The sequence below is a fragment of the Typopeltis vanoorti genome, chromosome 10, assembly GCF_054136105.1.
Source record: "Typopeltis vanoorti isolate ZY-2024b chromosome 10, IOZ_Tvanoo_1.0, whole genome shotgun sequence".
NCBI lineage: Eukaryota > Metazoa > Arthropoda > Arachnida > Uropygi > Thelyphonidae > Typopeltis > Typopeltis vanoorti.
Window position 1 is genome coordinate 7081170 of NC_143558.1, and position 21940 is coordinate 7103109.

The 21940-nt window shown below is 37.2% G+C and overlaps 1 protein-coding gene across 1 annotated transcript in view; it reads right to left on the reverse strand.

Moving 5' to 3' along the window:
• LOC150102154 (uncharacterized) overlaps positions 1-21940 on the reverse strand; it is a 256858-nt gene that overhangs the window by 10870 nt on the left and 224048 nt on the right. The window contains exons 9-10 of the mRNA XM_090399520.1: positions 13926-14027; positions 2803-3148 (exon numbers count right to left, since the gene is read on the reverse strand). Of these exons, the coding sequence (XP_090255646.1) occupies positions 2803-3148; positions 13926-14027 (448 nt within the window). The remainder of the gene's footprint in view (positions 1-2802; positions 3149-13925; positions 14028-21940) is intronic.

A 21940-nucleotide genomic window follows, 5' to 3' on the forward strand; every position in this document is an offset into this window, starting at 1 on the left:
GTAGAAAAATTGAACAACAACCAAGTTTCGTCATTTTATTGTGAGATCCTGAATAGACTTATTCTCAAAAGTTTTCTGAGAAGAAAACTGATTTTAGTAACCCACCTTTTTGTGTGAATAATTACAGAGCCCATTTCTCTCTTTAAATACAATCCCCATGCCAACCGCCGAGGTGGGGTGTATCAACTACAATTCATTTCGTAAGGTTCGGATGTTTTCATTGTAACAGCAACCAATTATGATGACTCTTTACCCTCTCAAACTTCTCTCAATCTCAATTGCAATGATTATCAACTGCTGGACAAATACTTCCTCATATTTCTTATATTTTGGTGAAGAATGTCCTCCATAAACGACTCTATCTTTTCACCTCCCCGTCCACCTTATTGCCGATCTATCCGGTATTTATATTACCGTATTTACTCGAATATAACTCGCTCTCGCGTATATCTCGCACCTTTGATTTTACTTTACGAAAAAAGAAATTAAAAAGTTTCACATATTTCGCACACGACAAAAAGTTTAAAACTTTAAAAAATTGGTAGTGAATATTGTTATAGCAGTTTCAGATATTTTGGAATTCAGTTGAAGAAAATCAGCATTTCAACTCAACAATCGTCGGCTTGCCTTTATTGTTGAGTCGCGCGATCTTTTGTTAATACTGCACCAATCATATGCGAGACCGGAAGTAGCGATAGCGAATAGTAGATTGTTGGTAAGCCATACCCACTCTCAGTGTTTTTAAATCATGGTGATCTTGATTCCGATATGATGAAATAGCGAAACTGTTTTAATTTAACTACAGAAGCATTGTTGCTAAAGATTCAAAGATGTCACGTGATGAAGGTGAGCCGCCAATACCTCGAGTAAATAATTTTGAGAATTAAAATTTAAATGTATTCATTTTATAAATAATGCGAGCAGTTATAAATTAAAATGAATAATTTAATTTAGTTATAAAAGTTAATTTAATTTTTTCCTGAAAAACTTTAGTTTCCAAAAACCCCTGCATATTTCTCGCACCACGATTTTTTAATTTAAATCTGGGGGAAATGCGTGAGTTATTCCAATAAATACGGTATTCCTCTAATTTATTAAACATGAGAATCAGTATTACATAATCAGTTATTACGGTTTCCTATCAATGTAGCTTTTATTTCCTTTAAGTAGATGCAAAATCGAGTTCACATACTTCTAATACCACAGGAGTTGTGATAATAATTAAATATTACCGAAACAATTCTTCCTAAACGCCTTTTGTTCCCTGGGAGCTGACAAGGCCACTTAGCCCTAACATTTTTGAAGATCGGTTGGAAGCCAATCTCCACCTTTCGTCATTGATCGCCTCAAACCAGTTATTAATGCTTTCATAGGATCAGACACTATATAGACCATAGAACTCATCTTGAAGTAGCGTGAGTTCTACGGTCGATTTCCTTCAGTTATAGGGGTTAGAAACCAGTGGAGGAAGAAAAAAGCCTTGCCTGCAGTTTTCAGAGATTAACTCGGGAACAAGCTGAATGTGTGTGTGTGTGTGTGTGTGTGTGTGTGTGTGTGTGTGTGTGTGTGTGTGTGTGTGTGTGTGTGTGTGTGTGTTTGAGGAAAAACCTACTTGTCACCTCTATATGAGTCGTCTTCATCTGAAAAGCCCTAATAAAGATTTGAACCCAGGTCTTCCATCTAAAGGGCATCGTTAAAACCAACTGAAAACAACAAACGCTTCCACCCGCATATGGGATCTTTATTACGCAGTAACTAACACTATTAATGATGGTGTTTCCGGTGTTCTCAGACTAATCAGTCTAAGATATTTGCACTGGAATTTCCCTCAGAGTGCAAGTTTAGTTGATTCTAATGACCCATTTGTAATCAAGCATTTCTCTTATTATTTATTTATTTCTGTTCCCATTTTGACACAGGTTAACTCACAACAGATTTTTTAAAATCCGTTTTCACCAGAAGGGAAAACCAGCCATAGACCACACGCAAATTAAAAAAAATACATTTCAGTGGCTGGCTACCGTGAAACAGAATAGGAACTCATCTAATGTGATTGCTACGATAGATAGACACTGGAGGGCGTATCTTGTGGCTCTTTCGATGGCCGGTTTTTTACAAAGAATAAAAACAAAACTTGTAATGTGAATTTTGAATAAATGCCATGCCTACATTCATTCGGTCTCCTAATCGATAGTATGATTAATACAGTATATACAACATAAAGCCAGCTACCTAAAGCCAAGAGAATATACAATCCGGTTTAAAAGAAATGTCTGTATGAAGTCATGTCATCAAAGACATGAGCTTGCATTTTCAAACTAGCAAACAGAGAAGTGTGTTGTTTCAGCCCCACACTAGTGTTAAATCTGCACACTGTATGCTGGTTATATTTTGTATGTATGTAGTTATTATTGAGGTAAGTTTCAGCATATCTGAATAAAACTCTTTAATCAATCCAATTTTTTTGTTTTTATAATTGCGGGCATTTTATTATCCTTTTCCATCCAATTATGATCCGGTCCCCCATCACTGTTCACTGAAAAACTGATTTGAAAACATTAAAATCCGAGTTAAATACTGTTCGTGTAAGATAATCCAGTTTTCTATCGAAGTTTGCATCCTTTAAATGCTTTGCAACACACGCGCCACCTGTCGCAAAGTCACCCAACTAATTCCCTAAAGATCCCCCCGTGTTCAATGAATCACCAGATGTCGCTGTACGCCTCATCCCGAGCAGCACGAAGTAGGTCATTTCCAGCGGGGATGCAGTTTATTTTTAACTCACTTCCATGTGTTACAAACTATACACCTCTCTGTTTGCCGCCAGCCAATGGTGCAGAAGATCTCTTGTTGTCCTTAACGACCCCCTCATGTCCTCGGCTCTGAGGCGGCGGACGCCGGAAACAACGGCAATCGACCAGCGGAGAGCACTCCCATCTCTTCCGCCTGATTACCCGATCAACCAAGACGATCTCAAATTTTATTTTTCGCATGGCTGGATGCCGAGGCTGATGGAAGCAGAGACCGGGTCCTTTCCGACATCTCCAAATGGCTCCGTCGGCAGTGCGCAGGCGCGGTGTGGTCCGTCCCTGACCCCTGTTGGCCCGTGAGAAGACACGGATCCGGACTAATGAAATGTGCAGTTTTCCTGGGGGAAGTAAATTAGATCTAAATCTGCAACAAATTGGATTAGGAAAGTTATGAAACCAAGTGCCCGCTCCTAATGGAAAATCGCATTACGGTAAGTATGATAAATGACCCTGCATCGCTGGACGCACGCTCATGCTCGACGACTTGGCCACGCGTAGATTTCCCTGCCATAAAGAGAAGTTTTAAGACAGGCGGAGGTTGCGAGGTTGGCCGTCGCCCGGCGCTTCTATCTGCAAGGATAGACCAATAAATTTGGGGAAAATGGACATCCCCCTCCAGAAAGCATTTGCAAGCAGCGACAGACATGAACGGCAAAAGACTCGCCTCTCCGTCATAACAGACGCGGTTGAAGATGGTTACGATATGTGACAGCTTTTTCCGCCTAGTGACGTTCAAGCAGAATGATGGACCAGAAAGGAGTAACACAACCGCTGCCTTAATGATGGTTTGCTGTCTATGGTGCTGTACCAGTCTACGGGAGCTTTCGCTCCCCCCTCTTAATTCGGCGGATGTTATGGGTATTGCTTACTTGAGTGCTTTGGTAACCATAATCTTTCTTTCCCATTATACACTCGCTATTTACTGTATGTGCAGTTCTTAGAAGATCCGCTAGATGTCGCGGCAAACAGGTACGTATAACTACAGCAAACGGAAGATTGCGGTTGTTTGTTTGTACAATATGCTGATTAACGGACTAAATGGCCATTGTACGTTTGAAATGCTATTGGTGGACCATGCGTTACAGATGCTGAACCAAATTGCCACGATGACCACAGTGGTTTTGCACTCCACGATGTATCTTCCTTAGTTTTATTTCGATGAAAGAAGCTGAAATGATAAGATCGTAACTTTATACTTGTTACTTTTTCTCTGGTTGAGTTGGCATTGCCCTGCTTGAAAGAGGATGCTGGTAGAAACAATGCGTTTGACTTTCAAACGCGAGAATATCATTCAGATCGTTTTGGGACAAAGACAATCACAATGGTATCAAGGTACACAATGCCGAGATGAAAGTAAGCAGCATCGGCGTAACAAATTTTGCTTCTTTAGTTCGAGAAATTACATGATGCAGCTGAGGCGAATAGACCAGAGTGTCCCCTTCTTTGCTGGATGAACCACTCGATTTTAGATCGGTTAACCTTCCTATAGAGGATTCAAACAAGACTCACCAGCATGCATTGATTCAATTTCCTTTTTTTTTTTATAGGAGGTGCGATCAAAATGTTGCAGACCCACCGATAGATGACACTACTGTAGTTTCTAATAAAGCCTCTGTTAGGTGTAGATCACTGTTTCCCAACGTTTTTTGGATCATGCCCCACTTCAACGGTGGGGCATGATCCAAAAAACTAGCTAGGGAAACTAGTTTTTTGATGAAACTAGCATTTAAAAAAAATGCTAGGGGGAGGGCATCGCAATTTTGATGCCCCCCCGTAGCATAATAGTCTGCCAAGTTCTGAAAAAGTATAATATAAATACGTAGTTTAAATAAAAAAAGGAACATGGGTAAAACTGTTTTTAATTTGACTTTCTTCAATGAATATAAATTTTATATTACGCTTTGTATATCATAAAACATAAATCGAACTGAACTCGGGAAAATAAAATCCAAGTTAATGCGATCCTTGAGCTTGATATCTGCTGCAAAGAGTTTTTATTTGAGGTACTAATTTAGTCATTTTCAATCTCAAATCCCCATGGTTTGTGATGATTTCTTTTTTCCCAGTAGCAAGTCATTTACAGCACTAAAGCCACATTCAACTAAATATGACGACGGGAAAGGCCATGCCATTGTTCTCTTTATGTTGAATAAAGTTCTAATAGACTCATCATTTTGCTTTTCTGAGAGTTCTTCTTGATACTGTGTTTATGTTGACTGCTGTACTGGTGATGTCAGCTTTTTTTCTCGGAAAGTCAGGGTTGCAACATCGACCATTTATCACCGACAATGGCGAGTTTTTTGAGTATATCGGTGAAGAGGTGACGAATGCAACATCATCTTCTAATTGCCCACCAAAATATTCAAATTGCCCCCTATGGGGTGTATGCCCCATGTTGGGGAAACACTGGTGTAGATGAAGTGCAATCTGCTAAATTATTTGCTTCATTTAAAAGTGCAGCTTTCATTATTAGGTTGTTAAGTATGATGACGTTTTGCCATTTCGGATTAGAAATAATAGCAGACTTTGAAAATTAGGAAAACCCACAGAAGCCTTCCTTAATACTCCTTCCTTTTAATAACCTTAACTGCATAGAATTAAACTTATCTGACCACGAATATGACCACTCGGTGATTCTGAACAGCATTTATTGGTATAACAAGAAGCCGTCCATTTGTTTATTTTATTTTATTATTTTTTTCTTTTAACCTCCGACGACCCCAAGCGGTGGGTTCGCAGAGGTAATGACCCGTGTCGACTCAGTCGGGGACTTCCTAACAGAACACTCAAAGGCAGTTGTCGGTAGCGACTTCTGCTTCGTTTAGGGTCACCAGGGAAGAAATTTATTGGATTGGTTACACAAAGAGATCTCGGACATTGGCGACGCGTTCTCAATAGAGAGTCTGTCCTTTTGGTGGGCATTCGATACGGGAGTGCTAATGATGTATTTGAACGCTGATTTGGGAAGAATTACTTACGGGACAACACACCGAGAGGTTGAAACACAAATGACCACGCAGCTCAAGTGAATATAGTTTTAGATGTAAAAAGAAAAATTGGACATAATTCATTCACGAATAGTTAAAGTTAATTAGGTTTAACGAAAGCAGTTTCGAAATCTTCTGCCATCAAACGAATTCATAGAATATACATGGTAAAACACGGTAAAAGATTTTGAAACTGTTTGTATTTATCCCCTCATTTGCCGAAAAGGAAAAATAAAACAAGTGTTAAATTGATTTAAAATAATCTCCTTTCAAGAAAACTAAATAAAATTAATTAATTTATTATTATTAATATTCTGCTGTATACAACTATTTTTTTATACTGCACTGCACATAAACTGAATTATTGTACTTTTCGAGATCAGATAAGGTTTATCTGGTATGCGCAGAATCCCCTGAATCGTCCTAAGGACAGGCAGACGAAATGTGCTAGCCGAACGAACAGTCTGCCTTTGCAGCCAAAGCAAGAAGTTAAAATTCCAGGGACCTAAAATTTGAACAACTTAACCTGGGATGCCTTATTCTCACCTCCTTCATTCTGCTGTCAACCCCCCCCTGTCTTTCGGTGGGGGAGGAGATTGTTTTTTTTTTTGTACCCCAAAAGGCTCGTTGTTCGCTATTAATAGGTTCATTAAATTCACCAGGATTAGTGTCAGCAGAGATCTAACAGCAACTATGTTTTTCCTTGTAACGTAAGCATCTCTGGCATGCCAAGAAAAATTCCTTTGTTTTTACCTCGCGCCTCGTTAAGCAGTTGCAGCAGATTCCGTGCGAGGAGAGACACATCACACTCCCGAAAGTCAGGTAGTTAGGGAAGGAAAACAAAGAATTTGTAATTATTTATCTATTTATTACAGCCACTTCCAGGCAAGGGCCCAAAATAATTTTTTAAAAAAATTTCTAACAAACGTCAAGCTCCGGGACATGATTTATTGTAATGTGCAATCACTTCAGTTTGTTTAGAATTTACTAATTTAATTTTAATGAAGCTCACAAAGCGCATCAATAGCGGAATTAACTTCGCTTCCTTCTTTTGGTAAAAGCGTAACGCGCAGTCGTCTGCTAAAAATCGTGTTCTTAAGTTAGCAGTAAAATTAGTACAATCCAACTCAAGCAATTTTTTTTTTATGTGAGTCGTAATTTTTTAATAAAGAAATATTCGAAAAATAAAAAATAATAGATAAAATAAATTTTGAACTTTTTTTTTTGTAATTATGTACAGAAATAGGATTAACTTAAAATATTCAAATATTATTCATTAAAAACAATAAATAAATAAATCACATTGCTAAAAGTTTTAGTGTGTAAAATATCTTTCAAATGCAGAAATATGAATGTGCATATTTCAGAAATATTAGATTCGAAATATGGATTTTCAAATAAGTTTAATTTAATTTCTCTATATATTTTTATTTAAGATATTATGGATGTATTTTTCGTGTTTCCATGGGGAATTTCTGCCAGGTGGCAGTAAAGTCGGTATGTCTCTGCTATCGTCTGGGAGTTATTTGTATGCTTGATAAGTTTATTAATATTAATATAAATATATAAAATACACTTTTCTAACAACACGTTTTTATTTGAACATTCATATTGTAGCTGTTGAGATCACACAACACATTTTGGGATTAAAACTTTTTGCTAGGCATAAATATTACTCGAAAAACTAGAGCAGTAAAGTTCGCAAGGAAGCCACATTGGGAGATTACAAATCAGGTAAACTAGCTGTTAGAGTTGAAGAGTTTCCTTTGTATCCATTTTGTTTATTATTATTATTATTATTATTATATAAAAATATTTTGAAATTTCTGTGTAACTCATCAAAGTTGACACAATAGAGAATATACATTTCTTCGATTTGAAAATTTCAATTAATATGTTTGTATCATAATGATGAAATAATAATTAAACCACTGCATCAAACGTTCCATTGGTTAAAAATACAGATGGTGTATCAGGTTAGCTAAACGTATCTTTGGATATAAATATACTAATGTCAGTGACGAGATGATCTTGAGAGACGTCCTTTGCTTATTTATCTATCTGAGTATTATCTATGCAAATACTCAGACGTGATTTAGGACATTTGGTTTAACTCTATTTGATATTATACCGTTCTGTATAGGGTGGTATGTTGCAGATTGTATTAAGTTCTATTTTACAAGAATGGTAAAATTGAAGCTAAGTAATGAAACCGAATGGCTTCGAGTACCGAAGAAGATAAAGTAGGCAATCTTTTTTTTGGGGGGGGGGGGAACTCAAAAACATTCCCATCTGTGACTATGTGTAGTCTTAGTGTTCGTGAAGTTTAGGCAATTCCTTACCTGAAAACTATAACCATTTCACAATGTTGTGCATTTAGTCACATCACAATACTTCGGATCTAGTTCATTGAACAATATCAGTGCGTAGTCTACAGATACAAAAGGTTTGGCGGGCAGGAACAGAGGCCGTATAATTAAAACTTATATAATTTAATAATAATTACACAATAATAATGATAATGGTGTATGTCCATTTTTAATAGTTTCAATAAAGTGTACTCCCTTTATTTCTTTACTGGTCCTGCTGGTAAAGACAATGCAGATCGATCTATTAGGATTTCCTTTACCAGAGAGATGGTGGATTCTATCAACGAATTAACAAAATTAAGAAAAGTTAAACTCCTAAAGTAAAGTCATCATGATTTGATTGTGAAATGAATTTTCGATTAAATTGAAGCCAAAGTGAACAAAGGGTCAGGTGGTATTGCGTTTTTTTCTCCTTTCTTTTTTAAAAAGCACATTTTTGTTTTTAAAAAATTATTTCACAAAGAAAGCATGATGAAATTTAAATTCACAAGTTTGTATAGATTTTAAGTAAGATTAAGTAATGAAAATAACTGATGTACTGAAAAAAGATCATATAAATGGTGCGAACTCTAGTTTTCTGTCCTTGTTTTCTATCGAGAGTGCGAGGGAGACCTTCGCAAAATTTGGTGGATTTTTTTTTTTTTTTTCAAAACGAGTTTTTAGGTTTTGACAGTTTGATAACATTCGACATTAAGTTATCGTCTGACATCTAGTCTAAAGATTCTACTGATTTCTTTTCGTTTATTTTAAAATGCGGATCCCACCCACGAAAAAGTGTTAACGTGGGTGAGCTGTGTTGTATAATCCGGAAAATCCATGCTCCAGTTTTTTCGGTTATGTAATCCGGAAAAACCTTGCTCTAGAGACCAAACATGAACTTTTTTTTCAAGCCACTTCAGGTCTCCAGTAAACGAGGCGATGGTCTCACATCGGGCGATGAAATTCATCTCTCACGTAAGATAATCACAAACATCCATCTCCACTGTGGAATTCGAACCTACAACCTGTACGAGTGGGGGGGGGGGGGTTGGAAAGTTCTAATAAACACCTAGAACAAAAATGATATTAAAGCAACTGATACAACCACAAGAAAGAACATACAAGTAGCAGAGTTATGAAGATAACTTATATTCTTATATCCTCGTATGTTCTTTCTTGTGGTTTTACCAGTTGCTTTAATATCATTTTTGTTCTAGGTGTTTATCGGAACTTTCCAGACCCCCCACCTCGTATGGTTGGGGATGCTAACCGCTCATCCAACCTGGCAGACCTAATGAACATTACTTTTCTTTGATCTAAGGAACCTTACTTTTTGAATATAATGTTTCTTCTTCTTCTTTCTCATCCGTCAAATGACTTGCTTGAGTCCCCTTATGTATAAATCTTTGCCATCTGGTTCTATTTTTGTCATCTGAGAGATGACCGAAATGGTTACATTTCGGTCATCTCTCTTTCTCTTTGAAGCTCACCAGTTGTGACATTTCCTTCAGAGACTGTGGCCACTTTCTTTTTGGTCTGCCTCTTGATCGTATTCCTCCAATGATTCCATTCAAGACCATATTTGGCAATCTCTGAGAGGACATTCTCTGAAGATGTCCGAACCATTTTAATTGCTGTTTAATAATTATAGCTATGATATCTTCACTATATTTTAATTCGTGTTTGACTTGCTCATTTGTTTTGTATTCTAACCAACGAGTCTTGTTCATTTTTCTTAAGCATTTCATTTTGAATTTTCTGATTTTCTGGATTTCTTTCTGATTGAGAATCTGTGTCGGCTTCAAATGTGACTGCAGGTATAATAATAGTTTTATAGAGTTTAATTTATATAGTTTGAGGCTTTTTGAAATGTTTTGTTTAATTTATTCACATTGGACTATCCTTTGTTAAGTCTGTTTACTGTTTCTGTGTCGTCGAGGTTGTGACTGCCAAGAAATGCAAGTTGCTTTACTTATTCAAGTATGTGATTGTATACGTTTGTTAAATTCTTCTCATCTCTTTCTATTTTTATTGTTTTAGCTTTGCTTTAGATTGATTTTCATTCGAAAAGTTTTCCATTCTTTATTTAAAATTTTTGTTTTTTCCAATTGTTTTTTAGATTCTGCAAGAGTAATAATATTGTCTGCATATTTGATGTGGTTGATGTGTGTGTGCCATTTATTTGTAGATCAGGTTCTTCGGCTATGGAGAATGAGGCCTACAAATAAATGGCGCGTTCTTCAACTATGGATTTGCATGTTTTTTTTTTTTTTTTTTTTTTTGAGATAAGGTAAATAAATTTGGTGAGAGTGGGGAACCCTGCATGACTCCTTTTTTTCTACTTTGAATTTGTCTGTTTTTATTTTATTCAATTTCACAGTTGCTTTGATATCTTTCGTATCTCTGAATCTGACGTCATAGATTTTAAGATGTTTATCATTTTGTTCCTGTCAGAAATCAAATGCTTGTTTGAAGTTAATAAAACTGCTTATAATGTTTACGTAGATAAACCTATCCAAATATAACATTTAATCAAACTTAAATTACTATTTGTTATCTTTATTAAAACATTCTCACGTCATTTCAGTTGCGATTTCAATTAGAATATTTTTTGGTGCTAAAATGGTTCTAAATTATAATAACGTCCTTCTGACGACGGTATCTAACGAAATTTGCGATGTTGGATCTTTACTAAACTCAGTCACTATTTAATCGTTTCTCTAAATTGTAGTTCACATTTCGGATGGAAAATGCACATTCTAATCACCGAAAGTGCGGTAACTGGTAAGAAAGAAGTCATTATTGTTTATATTTTTATCTGACTCACCCACGAAAGGTCACAAGACCTACAATAGTCCAGTGTGGCCAAGAAGTAAGAAGAAAGGAGGAATCAGCTGAAGGTTGTATTTTTCAGAGAAGGCAGAGTGAGGGAGGTTGTTCCAAGAGAACAGAAGCACGTGCAGTGAAAGAGGAGGGAAGAGAAGTTAGTTCGGCGAGGTTGGAGATGGACTGTAAACTGGTAAGCAGCGGCTCCTAAAACACATAAGCAAAGATAAGCACGAGGTTACCGTTTTTCTAGGAACTCACTTCAGAGCTTTGAGTGCAATCCAGTGGAAGATGAATTTCATTGCCCGGTGTGAGACCACCTCCCCGCTTAGTGGAGGCCAGAAATGGCTTGAAAAAGTTCCGTGTTTGGTCTCTAGAGGGGTTTTTCCGGACTATGTAAAAATTAATTAAAAATATAAAATCAATAAAAAAAAATCTTTAGCTCACCCACAGTACAAGTGTATTTATAGGTTTACAAATAAATCGTTCGTGGGTGGGACCAACATTAAAAAAAAAATCAAATGTAAGATCAAGTGAAGAGGATTATTCTTTTATTAAAACAAACAAGATTGAATTTCGGTGGCGCGGAAGTCGAGTAGTTTTTCTCCATTAGATGCACGAGTATTTACGAAAGAAACAATACTTTCTTTACATGATTCCTTTTGTTTTTTTATATATATATTTTTTTACGAGCGCCATGTTACGCTGTTGGATTCAGCAAGCAAAACTCTCCTTGAATTTGAACTCTTTTCTCTTGCCAGAACATGGCACTACCATCAGTTACGTTAGTTTGGACAGCAAAGTTGTTTGGTACGTCTGTATCCAAATAGGGTGTGATTGCACGTTATCCTTGGAGCTGTCTAACACGCCAATAGCTGCTGGTGCAATAACATTTGCTTCTCTTGAGGGCCATTTCCGAACACACACACACACACACACATAGTTTGCTTATTCATATTGTTTTCATTATACTTCCTTCGGTAACTAATGAGGGTGAATCACGTGGTCAGAATAGCGATGCATATTCAGTTTTGAACAACTAAATTCCCTTTACCTTGACTGTTAATCCATTTCCATTAAAATAACGTAATGATGTTTCATCTTAAATGTGCAGATATCATCAACAAACTTTTTTACGCTGGGAGTAGTCTCAATGAAATAATTTCTTACTCTCACAGCCGACCTTATTTGTGCATCTGCAATATTCTCAGTTGGTTGGAGGTTTGATCAAAGACAGTGATGATGAAATATTGCGACATTTTATTTTCCCCAAGTTGTATTATTTAATGTTAGCTTGTCGATGAATTTTATCACTTTGCGTGAGCAATCACTTTTTTTTTCTTTTTTTTTACTAGAGTTCTGCAACGTTGGGTGAATAAGATTCTCATGGAAAAAAAAAATTAAGAAGTTTCTCCAGACTGTTAATAAAGAAGTTGATTGGAATAAGAAAATTAAAGAATGCTGAAAAATAATGCATCCTATCTTTTTTTTGCGATAATAGGTAAGGGTATATTTTTCATCGCATAAAACAAAAAAGGGATGCTTTTCTTGATCTTTATTGTATAGTTTTACATTAATTCCATCAACGTTGTGGTAGCTTCATGAATCCATCAATAGAACCGAGTCGCACCAGCAAACTCTCCTCCCCCACCACCAATCTTCACTGCTGTTATGTCCAGCCAAATGTTCCTTCAGCTTCGAGAAGAGGTGGAAGCGAGACGGAGCCAAGCGTGGTGAGTGATCCAAGACAGTGAAATGAAATCCCGGTGGTCGTTCGAGAGAGGAAGCGATGTCGTGTTGTTCCCATCAAGACTCTTCATTCATTGACGAATGTCAGTCTGCGGAAGTTTAATTCGGAAGCATCCCCACAGCCGGAAGATAAACGTGGCGATTTAGTCCGTGTCATGAGGAGTTGGCAGTATTTTTCCATTGTGGAGAACTCGCCTTTTTTATATACAGTATATATATATCTTACAGACTTACAAACTATTCTGAGAGCACACACATTTAACAGGCGTAAACATTCCACTGACTTGGTTTCATCAAACTAATTACGGGACTCTTATCTAACTACTCGGCACCCGCCATCTCTTGCAAAGGAATAGAACGAATGAAAGATAAATCAGGTACGTCACACATTTCAGATATTCATCAGAAAGAAAGACGGAGATTGCGGTGGTAACAGGGAAACAGAGAACCGAAGAAAGGTTGTGTTATGATAAGGACTCGCCGACATCATGTGCAGTATTAACCGTACAGGCTGATGGACTAGAACTGCACGAAATCATGTAAATATTTTTTCATCCGTAATCAGAGCGAGGTGTTCCTAGTCTACGTCTCGATTCATCGCACTTATTGGTGAGTCTTATTCCAAGAATGCTACCAGCAAGGTTCCAAAATGCTGAGTTCATGAATTGATAAACACTTCTTGGCTTCAGGCCTTTGTTTGGTTTGTATACTCGCGGATTTTCAATCGCAAATAAAACAGTAAACTCTTCATTGCGCATCAGTGCAGGTGCGAGCTTTTTTTGGTGATTGAAGCCTCCAATCTGTGTCATACAAGAACATCTGTCAGTACGGACATGCTCCGGTCATACGACACGTTAGGTTCCGGACCACCATCGTAGAGCGAATCACTGCCTTTTTTTAAAAAAAATTCACCTATAGGTGCATGTAATGGTTTAATACCATTGCATGTTATTAAACCATTACGCGAATAAAGTATTTATTTATTATGTCAGATACGTAAACGAAAAATGAGAATGCTTTTCAGATGAAAAGAAAGTTATTCTGAATGGCTTAAGGGAATACGCAAACCAGTTTGGTCATCAACTTACCATTAAAAGTTTCGGCAAGAAGATTGTATAATTTATGGATAACTGTATTAACACTTTTTTACTTCACTACGAACTTTATCTTTTTGTACTGTAACTGTTAGAGTAAGTTTAGCTAACGTGCTCTCACAGTGTTCGATGCACGCCATTTTAATCTTAGTACTGTTTCATCGGAAGCAGCAGCACCCTCACTTTGAATTGTATCTGCCATTATTAACAACACTAAAATAAAATAACAGTTAGTTTATAATTCACAGCGAAACACAGAGAGATGTCCTACGCATCGGGTGATTCACGTCAGCCTCATGTCGCTGAAGCAGTCGTATGAGCGAATGCAACGTCGTGTAAATGGGCATTGGTCAGCTGATCATCGTAAGGCGGGGTAGTACCGTGATTCATTGTCCTTATAAAGTGCTCGGTCAGTTAGTGTAGTAATGCTAACATGGTTACACATGCTAAATGGGGAGAGGGAATGAATTCCTTTGAATATCTACCCAGGACATTTCGTCAACGAGGCAAATTCATCATCACATACATTGCTACCTCTCCAGTAATTTTTTTTATTTTTTATGTGACTTCGTTCTAAGGAAGAAGAACGTGAGTGAGCTCTACACTTACCTGCAACTATTCCTTAATAAAAATAATCTGAGCTCGCATTACACAACGTGTAATGCGAGCTCAGATTATTTTCCTGTCTTTTCCTGTCTTGGGTTTGCTAGAAAAATAAAAACTGGACATTTTTCCCTTTTCTAAAAAAGGAAGGGGGGCGGGAACTGAGATTTTTGTGATATTTCTTTCAAAAGTTTTTATTTAATGCAAAGCCTTTGAAGAAAAGCAATCAAAACCTATTCGTAGCGCCTGATTTGTGTCGTCATACAAAGCCAGTGAGTAGCAGACCGATGAGGAGAAAGCGACCAACCATTCAGGCTGGAATATCGGTTCTCGAAGGATGTGTACGATGGAAGACGCGTTCAAAAATACCCATCCAGCACCGTCCCGCAGTCCAGGGACAGTGCTGGATGCATTCTCATCATCAGAGAGCTGTCCCAACTAGTAATGTTGGGATGAAGACATATTCTTGTGTGCCGTTTCAACAGGTTCGTCCATTACATGCAAACTGCCGGTTAGGCAATTGCTCGCGTCGCATACATGCGGGCTTTCAGCAACCCATTATGTCCTAACCAGGAGATTCCGCGTATTCTTCGTCACAATGTCAACATTGATCGCTGGGAATGCAGCCTTTAAGCGGAGAACTATAGTGAAGTTGTGGCTGTCTTCCAAGAGATTTATCTCGGTGTTTCGCTAGGATCTGCTTGTGCTGGATTAGGGAGAACAATGCGCTGATCGATAAACTATAAATAGCAAACGCGATAAAACCAGCGACGGAAGATCAATAAAACCGGTGGCTCCACCTTGGCGCTGTTGCGAACGACTCGGTATTTTCGGAGCAGCGCTCATTAAAGTTGAGACAAGGCCCAGTGATTAGAGTGTGTGGGAATAGGTAATTGTGTGTATTAGCCTAATGGATTTTGAACGAGGATTCGTTGAGCCAGCAAATGACTCTAATTATAAAATGGCGAGCACTGTTAATGTAATCTATTTCGTACTAATTACAATGCCGACTACCTCAAAGGGGATGGCCCCGTTCGAATAAGTGTGCACACGTGGGTCGACATGTAGCGCGCGCATTGGCTGCCAGCTAGACGTGGGAACGATATTAGACCTCAGTGCCACCCTGTGGTCAAGTGCAACATGAACCGAGCACTCGGCCAATTTATCAGCTCCCTATTTGAATGCACAGTGGTCGTTCGTGTGACTCATGCAGTTTCATTGATTAGCTAATTTATATAATAAAGGGATGAACCCCCCCCCCCCTTTAAGGGATGGTCATAATGGCGGTCATAATTGAAACTCATTACACAAGTGGGCATTTGCCATCTCGGTAGAATCACATTTCTCCGATATGAAAGAAAAAATGTCGGCAAATAAACTCTTGGAAGCGAAAGTATATCCCGTTTATTGTCTTTCCAAGGATCGCCTGTCAAGTAAGCAAGAGAAGACACGGCACTTCCGTGGAGTCCGAGTCACTGGGGAGACCACTCTTCACTTCATATCCATCCCACGATCGTATTTTAGTCTGCTAATTGCAAATTAATTGGCCTACCTGGTTAGCTTATCCGCTCTCCAACCAACAAGCTGCTGGCTCGAATCCCGCTGTTGACATGGATGTTTGCGATTCTCTTTAGGTGGAGATGAATTTCATCTCCCGGTGTGACCCCACTGCTTATCTTATTGGAATCCTGAAGTGGCTTGAAAAAGTTCTACATCTGGTGGGACCAACATAAACGTGTTCTTTGGCCAGGTTTGCTTAAAGAAACAAATGCTTACGATTCTACATTTTGTTTAAAGAAAGGTAGACACTTCTCAAGATAAATAAGTTTTTCCTTTATTTTTGACTGATATTGGGCTAAAATATCAAATTAAATCTTAATTCACAACCGGACCTGTCCCAAACACAAAGTCCTACGCGAAGCGCTCCCATTCTTTATTTGAAAGTAATCCGTCATTGTGGGTTGGCTTCAGGAGGTACAAATTCCTTTGGCGCAGCACGATTAGAAGCAAGGAAAATATCCCATTTTGTTTGATAAAAACAACGTGTCGCCTCGCTATTGCATGACTGCTACTGCATGCAAAGCGAGTGGAATGACCGGCAGATGAGGAAGTTGTAATAAGGGGAAACTCTCTTTATTCGTTCATTTGGTTGCCATGATCATTGATGACGACGGAAATATTGATCGAAAAAAAGGTAACAGTGATCAGTAACTGATTACGAATCTCCTCGCTATGAGAAAGGTGATCAATCTGTGGTTTCAAACTTATGACGTCTGGAATGCCGGTGAGGTATTTAGATATAGAACTGACCACGCACGAGAGTATTCCACGCAACTTGTGATTACATTTTGCATTTTAGAATGTTTATCGCATTCAGAGCGAGTCCTTGATGATCAATAAGCACTCCATGAAATAAATTCTTGGAAAATGCCGCACGCATCTTGAACCGTGTTGATCGTAACCTTTTTCTTCAGAAGTCGCACCTTTCAAGTGGCAGAAAGAATTTATGGGGAAACACTTGGAAAAAACTGTGTACATTAGGGGTGGCGTGCAGTCGGAGTATTTGCGGATAGCGCAGTTGGCAGTAGATTCGTGAAGCTCTTACAAAGATTTATAGTGGAGGAAAAGCTAGAGAAATTGATCTGTGAAGTGTCTAAATTTTGGGATACCATTTAATTCAATATATATATATATTTTTTTTTTTTGATAAATACTATACGTGAGGTTAGTACAGGCTTTCTTTCTTGGAAAACCTGTTGCAAATTTTCTCGGCAACTTGGACACCTTTGCTTTTCGTGTGAGGTGCAGATGCGGTGAAAACACAAAGTAAACAACAGAGAAATGTCCTCCCCCCTGCATGTGCAACTTCAATTCAGTATATCCAATAACAGTTTTTAATATCGTTTACATTATCCACCAAGTTTTTAAATATATTTTCTTCTTGAGACATCCGCAGTCCACTTTCAATATTTCAAAAACTTTTTAAGAGCTCATTTTAATTGGTTTAACTTTCACATTTATTACAAATGATGTTTATTTTTAGTCGACAATATATTTTAACTGGAATCAATGATTTCTGGTGCAGTTTAGGCTTTAAAACGATTTTAGTTTACAACGATGTACATTCTTCGTGCAATTAGGTATTTCTCCCCTCCCCCGTCTTTTTTAGTTTTCATAAAATCATTAATCAGCATTAGTTAGTAATGATTTTATTAACCATGAGCCAATAAATACTTGTGTTATTTTAAACTCGAACACAAATATGAAAAAGATATTAAAATATTCGTAACTGGAGTAGTAAGCCAATATATTGATCTGCGAAGCCAAGGGATCGGTGGAGCATGTTGGATCAAGTCGCCAGGGGATGCTTTAAAGGGAACTATAAGTAAATACCGTTTTTTAGAGGATGAAAAAGGATTCAATTACGGAAATGTTTTAATTATATCTGCTACACTGCGTTTAATCCTTTGCATATAGATCAAGAAATAAAATCAAAATGAGTATCCTTTAAATGGCTTCTTTTTTTTTTTTTTTTTAGTTACGAAAATGATGGTTAGTGAATTCAATACGTATTTAGTCCTACAGATTGAGATCTTAGACTTTGAGTGCCTGTTGAGAAAGTTTCCATTGCGGTTCTCTTTAAAAAAATCTTTACAAACACTAAAAAGATTCAGCATATAGGAGTGAGTCAGGAACCATCGGCATTTTAACAAATGCCGATGGCTCCTGACTTTTCTCTTCGAGTTGTCGATTAAGTATGGCTCAACGTTTGCTCGTGCATGGGCCACGAATTCATTTCTCCGAATTCAATGTTACGGAGCTACAACTACTACTACCTGGTGTCGGATAACTTTGTTATAAAAAATATCCTTGTCTTAATAAACCATTATGTAATGTTGGCAGTAAGCAGTGGACATATTTCAACTACAAGGTGAAGTATGAAACCCAGCTGCTACGTGCTATGTGATCGCTGAATAAGAGCAAAAATGAAAGATCAGGTAACCCAAGCCATATGACTCAGAGAAATTACCATAATCTCTGTGAGAGAAATTACAGTTGGATACTGCATTGTGGTATGTTGGTTTACCATACCAGATTGTCATGCATAAGTTGCATTTACTCTAAGGCTTCCATTTGGCTTCTGCGAGGGAGATATAGAGATCGTGGGAAGAAGAGGGATGGCAACTGGGCCAAACGTCCATTAGAAAATGGTGACGAGGTACTTAGAAACCAGGACTTACTAGCTTCACGAGTAACATCTACTGTAGTGCAAAACGAGAGGAAAAAATGGACCTTGCAACAATAAAAGAAGATGTGCAGAGTGATTGGTTTGTCCCCACAGTTTCAGAAAGGCACACATGGTTTGGCCTTAGCTGGTTATTCGTGGTGCTTGAAACTCAAGGGATTATCATCACGTCCTAAGCAATTAAAACAAAAATGATGGATGATGATGGATCTTTATCTATAAGGAAAAATTTTAAAAGGGCTCAAAGAAACCCACAGTGTATTAGTATTGTTACTGGGCAAAGGGTAACATAATCGAGAATTCCTTTCTACAGACCAAATACTGGAGATATTTATTATTTTTTATTTTATTATTTCGTTTTTTTTTTGTTTTTTTTTCCCCAAGTCATTTCAGGTTTCCAATAAACCGCTCGCACTGGCCGATGAATTTTGTCTGTTGCTTAACATCTTTACATCAATTCTTATTCTGATGTCAGGTGTACGATGATTGGCGAAGAATTATATAGAACATGTACTTTCTTCTAACCAAACCCATCTTAATTTCGCCGAACATATCGTAGAAGTTTTCGAGTGGAGAATTAAAGTCAGATGAAGATAATCGTTTTTGTGAATAAAACATATAATCCTTTGTGGAAAAATCACAAGATTACTGGAGTCAGTCAGTTATTGAATTCGTTATTAAAGTTTAACTTCTTCTTCTGGTGCTGTCTTCTATCGAAGATCAGCGAGCATCTTGGCGAACAAACTGCGTTCTTACGTTAATCTGAGCAGTTGTACGCTGCTTTTTCCTGTCCGCGTCTTGATGTTGTCAAACCAAGATATTCATTTTCTTCTTCTAGTTCCTTTGCCATCAATTCTTCCTACCAAAATAGTTTGTAGAAGTTGGTATTTGCCATTTCTCATGATGAGGCCAAAATATGATGTTTTTCGTTTCTTGATTGTTTGTATGAGATCTTTGGATTCGCCAATGGATTTTAAGACATCTTCATTGGTAATTTTTTCTGTCCATGATATCTTTAGCATTCCTCTATATAGCCACATCTCAAAGGCTTAAATTTTCTTGATGGTTGTCGCCCTCATTGTCCATGTTTCAACTCCATAGAGCAGAATGGACCATACGTAACATCCAGCATTCTGCATCTAACTTCTATGTTTAGATCTTTATTGCAGAATAATTTTAGCTTCATTTTTGCATATTATGAAATGAATATTAACGAGGTTGACGTTATTTTGCCTGCGTTCTCGGTAATGATCTGCATTCATATTCTAAAATGTTTGCTGTCACTTCAAATCTGGTAAGAATCTTCTGAGATTAGATTCGTCGAACAAAATTCAATCCCGAATGTTGTTTCGAGTGCCTTTACCTTGTAGCGTAAGTATTTCTGAACTATAAATGTCAGTTCTCCGTAACATTGTACCTAAACAGGTACATTGTTTTCGAAAGAATCAACAGAAAAACAAAAACAAACAAAAAAAAAACACGTACCTTTCCAGAGCTGTGCTAATCTCTGAATTGCCAGTTGTTGTATTCAAGGGGAAATCCATTATTGTTGATGAGTCGAACGGTGGCTTTTGTGTACAGATGGCAAAGTTAATTCTTTCCTTTTATGCGATATTCCGCTGTGTAATGCAGAGAGTGACAGAGCCACAATACTGCGAGGATTGATCGTTCCGCTGTTTGCGGTTAATAAGAATTTACTTCGAATACGCTTACAATCGCGCAATCCCATCCCGCTTAGATTTCATTAACTCTGCTCTTGATGCATAATTAAACGAAGATTCGTTCAAGTGACCCACCTTTGTTTGGAAGGAACAATCTGTTATTTCGCTTTCGACAGTCAAGGCTTCTGGAGTCGAGAAAAAAGGATTCGTCTTTTTCTCTGAGGCAAACCATGAATCTTTTCGATTTTGCAGTCACTTCATCAGTGGTTTTCGTTGAAGAGGTCGATGGAGATTGGCGATAATATAATGGTTCTTCGTTTCAGAAGGTTTCAGAACTTCTATTCGACGAACTATGTCATTTGTTTATCCATGAATTATTATTTATTTATTTTATTTTTATTTTATTTTTTTGCGGTAAAGCGAAGTGACCCATTATTTCTTTTAGATGAATTTTCTGCACACGTTACATTATTGTAGGAAGTGCATGGGCACTGCGGAACTGCAGCACCCCCAATTTTTCTCGATATATAAATAAATAAATAAATAAATATATTTATTAATTTATTTTGCTTGTAATATTTAATTTTATCATCAACAATCCTATGCAATTCTCCAATTTTGTATAAAAAATAATAAAAATCCATCCTGTAGCACGCACTTAGGAGGGCGAAGGACGCTAGCAGCACTTTGTTTACCACAGTGTCATATTGCTACGCGCGCAAGCATATACACATCATAGTGAAATACGAGTTATTAGCGTAATGCGGCACTGTCCGTCGCGCAGTTCCACTGTTGTTTATATGCAGTTTGCGCCAGTAGTAGAGTGTTCGTAGTGCTTATCGTGTTTACTCCGTCTCTTTAAATATTTGGACATTACAATTAAAGACATAACATTTGTTATAGTTTTTATTTTAGAACATTATTGGGGGTTATGATAATGGGTTTTATTTTTAAGTAATTTTGAATTATACCAAACTGTATAATTTTATCAATAATAAACAATATTTTTTCATGAAACAAAGCAAGAAGAATATATTTTATTTTTAAGTAATTTTGAATTATACCAAACTCTATAATTTTATCGAATAATAAACAATTTTTTTTTTCACGTTAATTTTTTTTTAATTTTTACCATAATTTTGATATTTTATCCAAACACATATATACATGCTTTCAGTGTGTATGTATATTTCGAAAGTTGCAGTACCCCACGATTTCAAGCCATGAGCCGCTACTGCTCAAAACTGTTTGTTTCGGAAAACCAAAAAACAGCTTTTGCTCTATCAAACGTGTATCGTCAGCCATTACTGTTACAAAGAGAAGCACGCATGCGCATTAAATGAGCTGTATACGCCCTCTAGTAAAATTTTCGAAACTTTCAGTAGAGAATTCCGTGTAATGTTTTCTCAAAATTGGGAGAGCTATATGCTTTGAAGTAGCAAGGATATAATCTAATTAGAACAAGCATTTCTTAGATATTATATAAATGTAATACACGCCGTTAATTTCAGGTGATATCATGCATTTACTTTTATCTTTAATAATGGATGGGATAATTAGCGGAAATACTGAATGAATTAGCATTTCATCTTTTTATTCAGTGTTTTTCTTCGGCT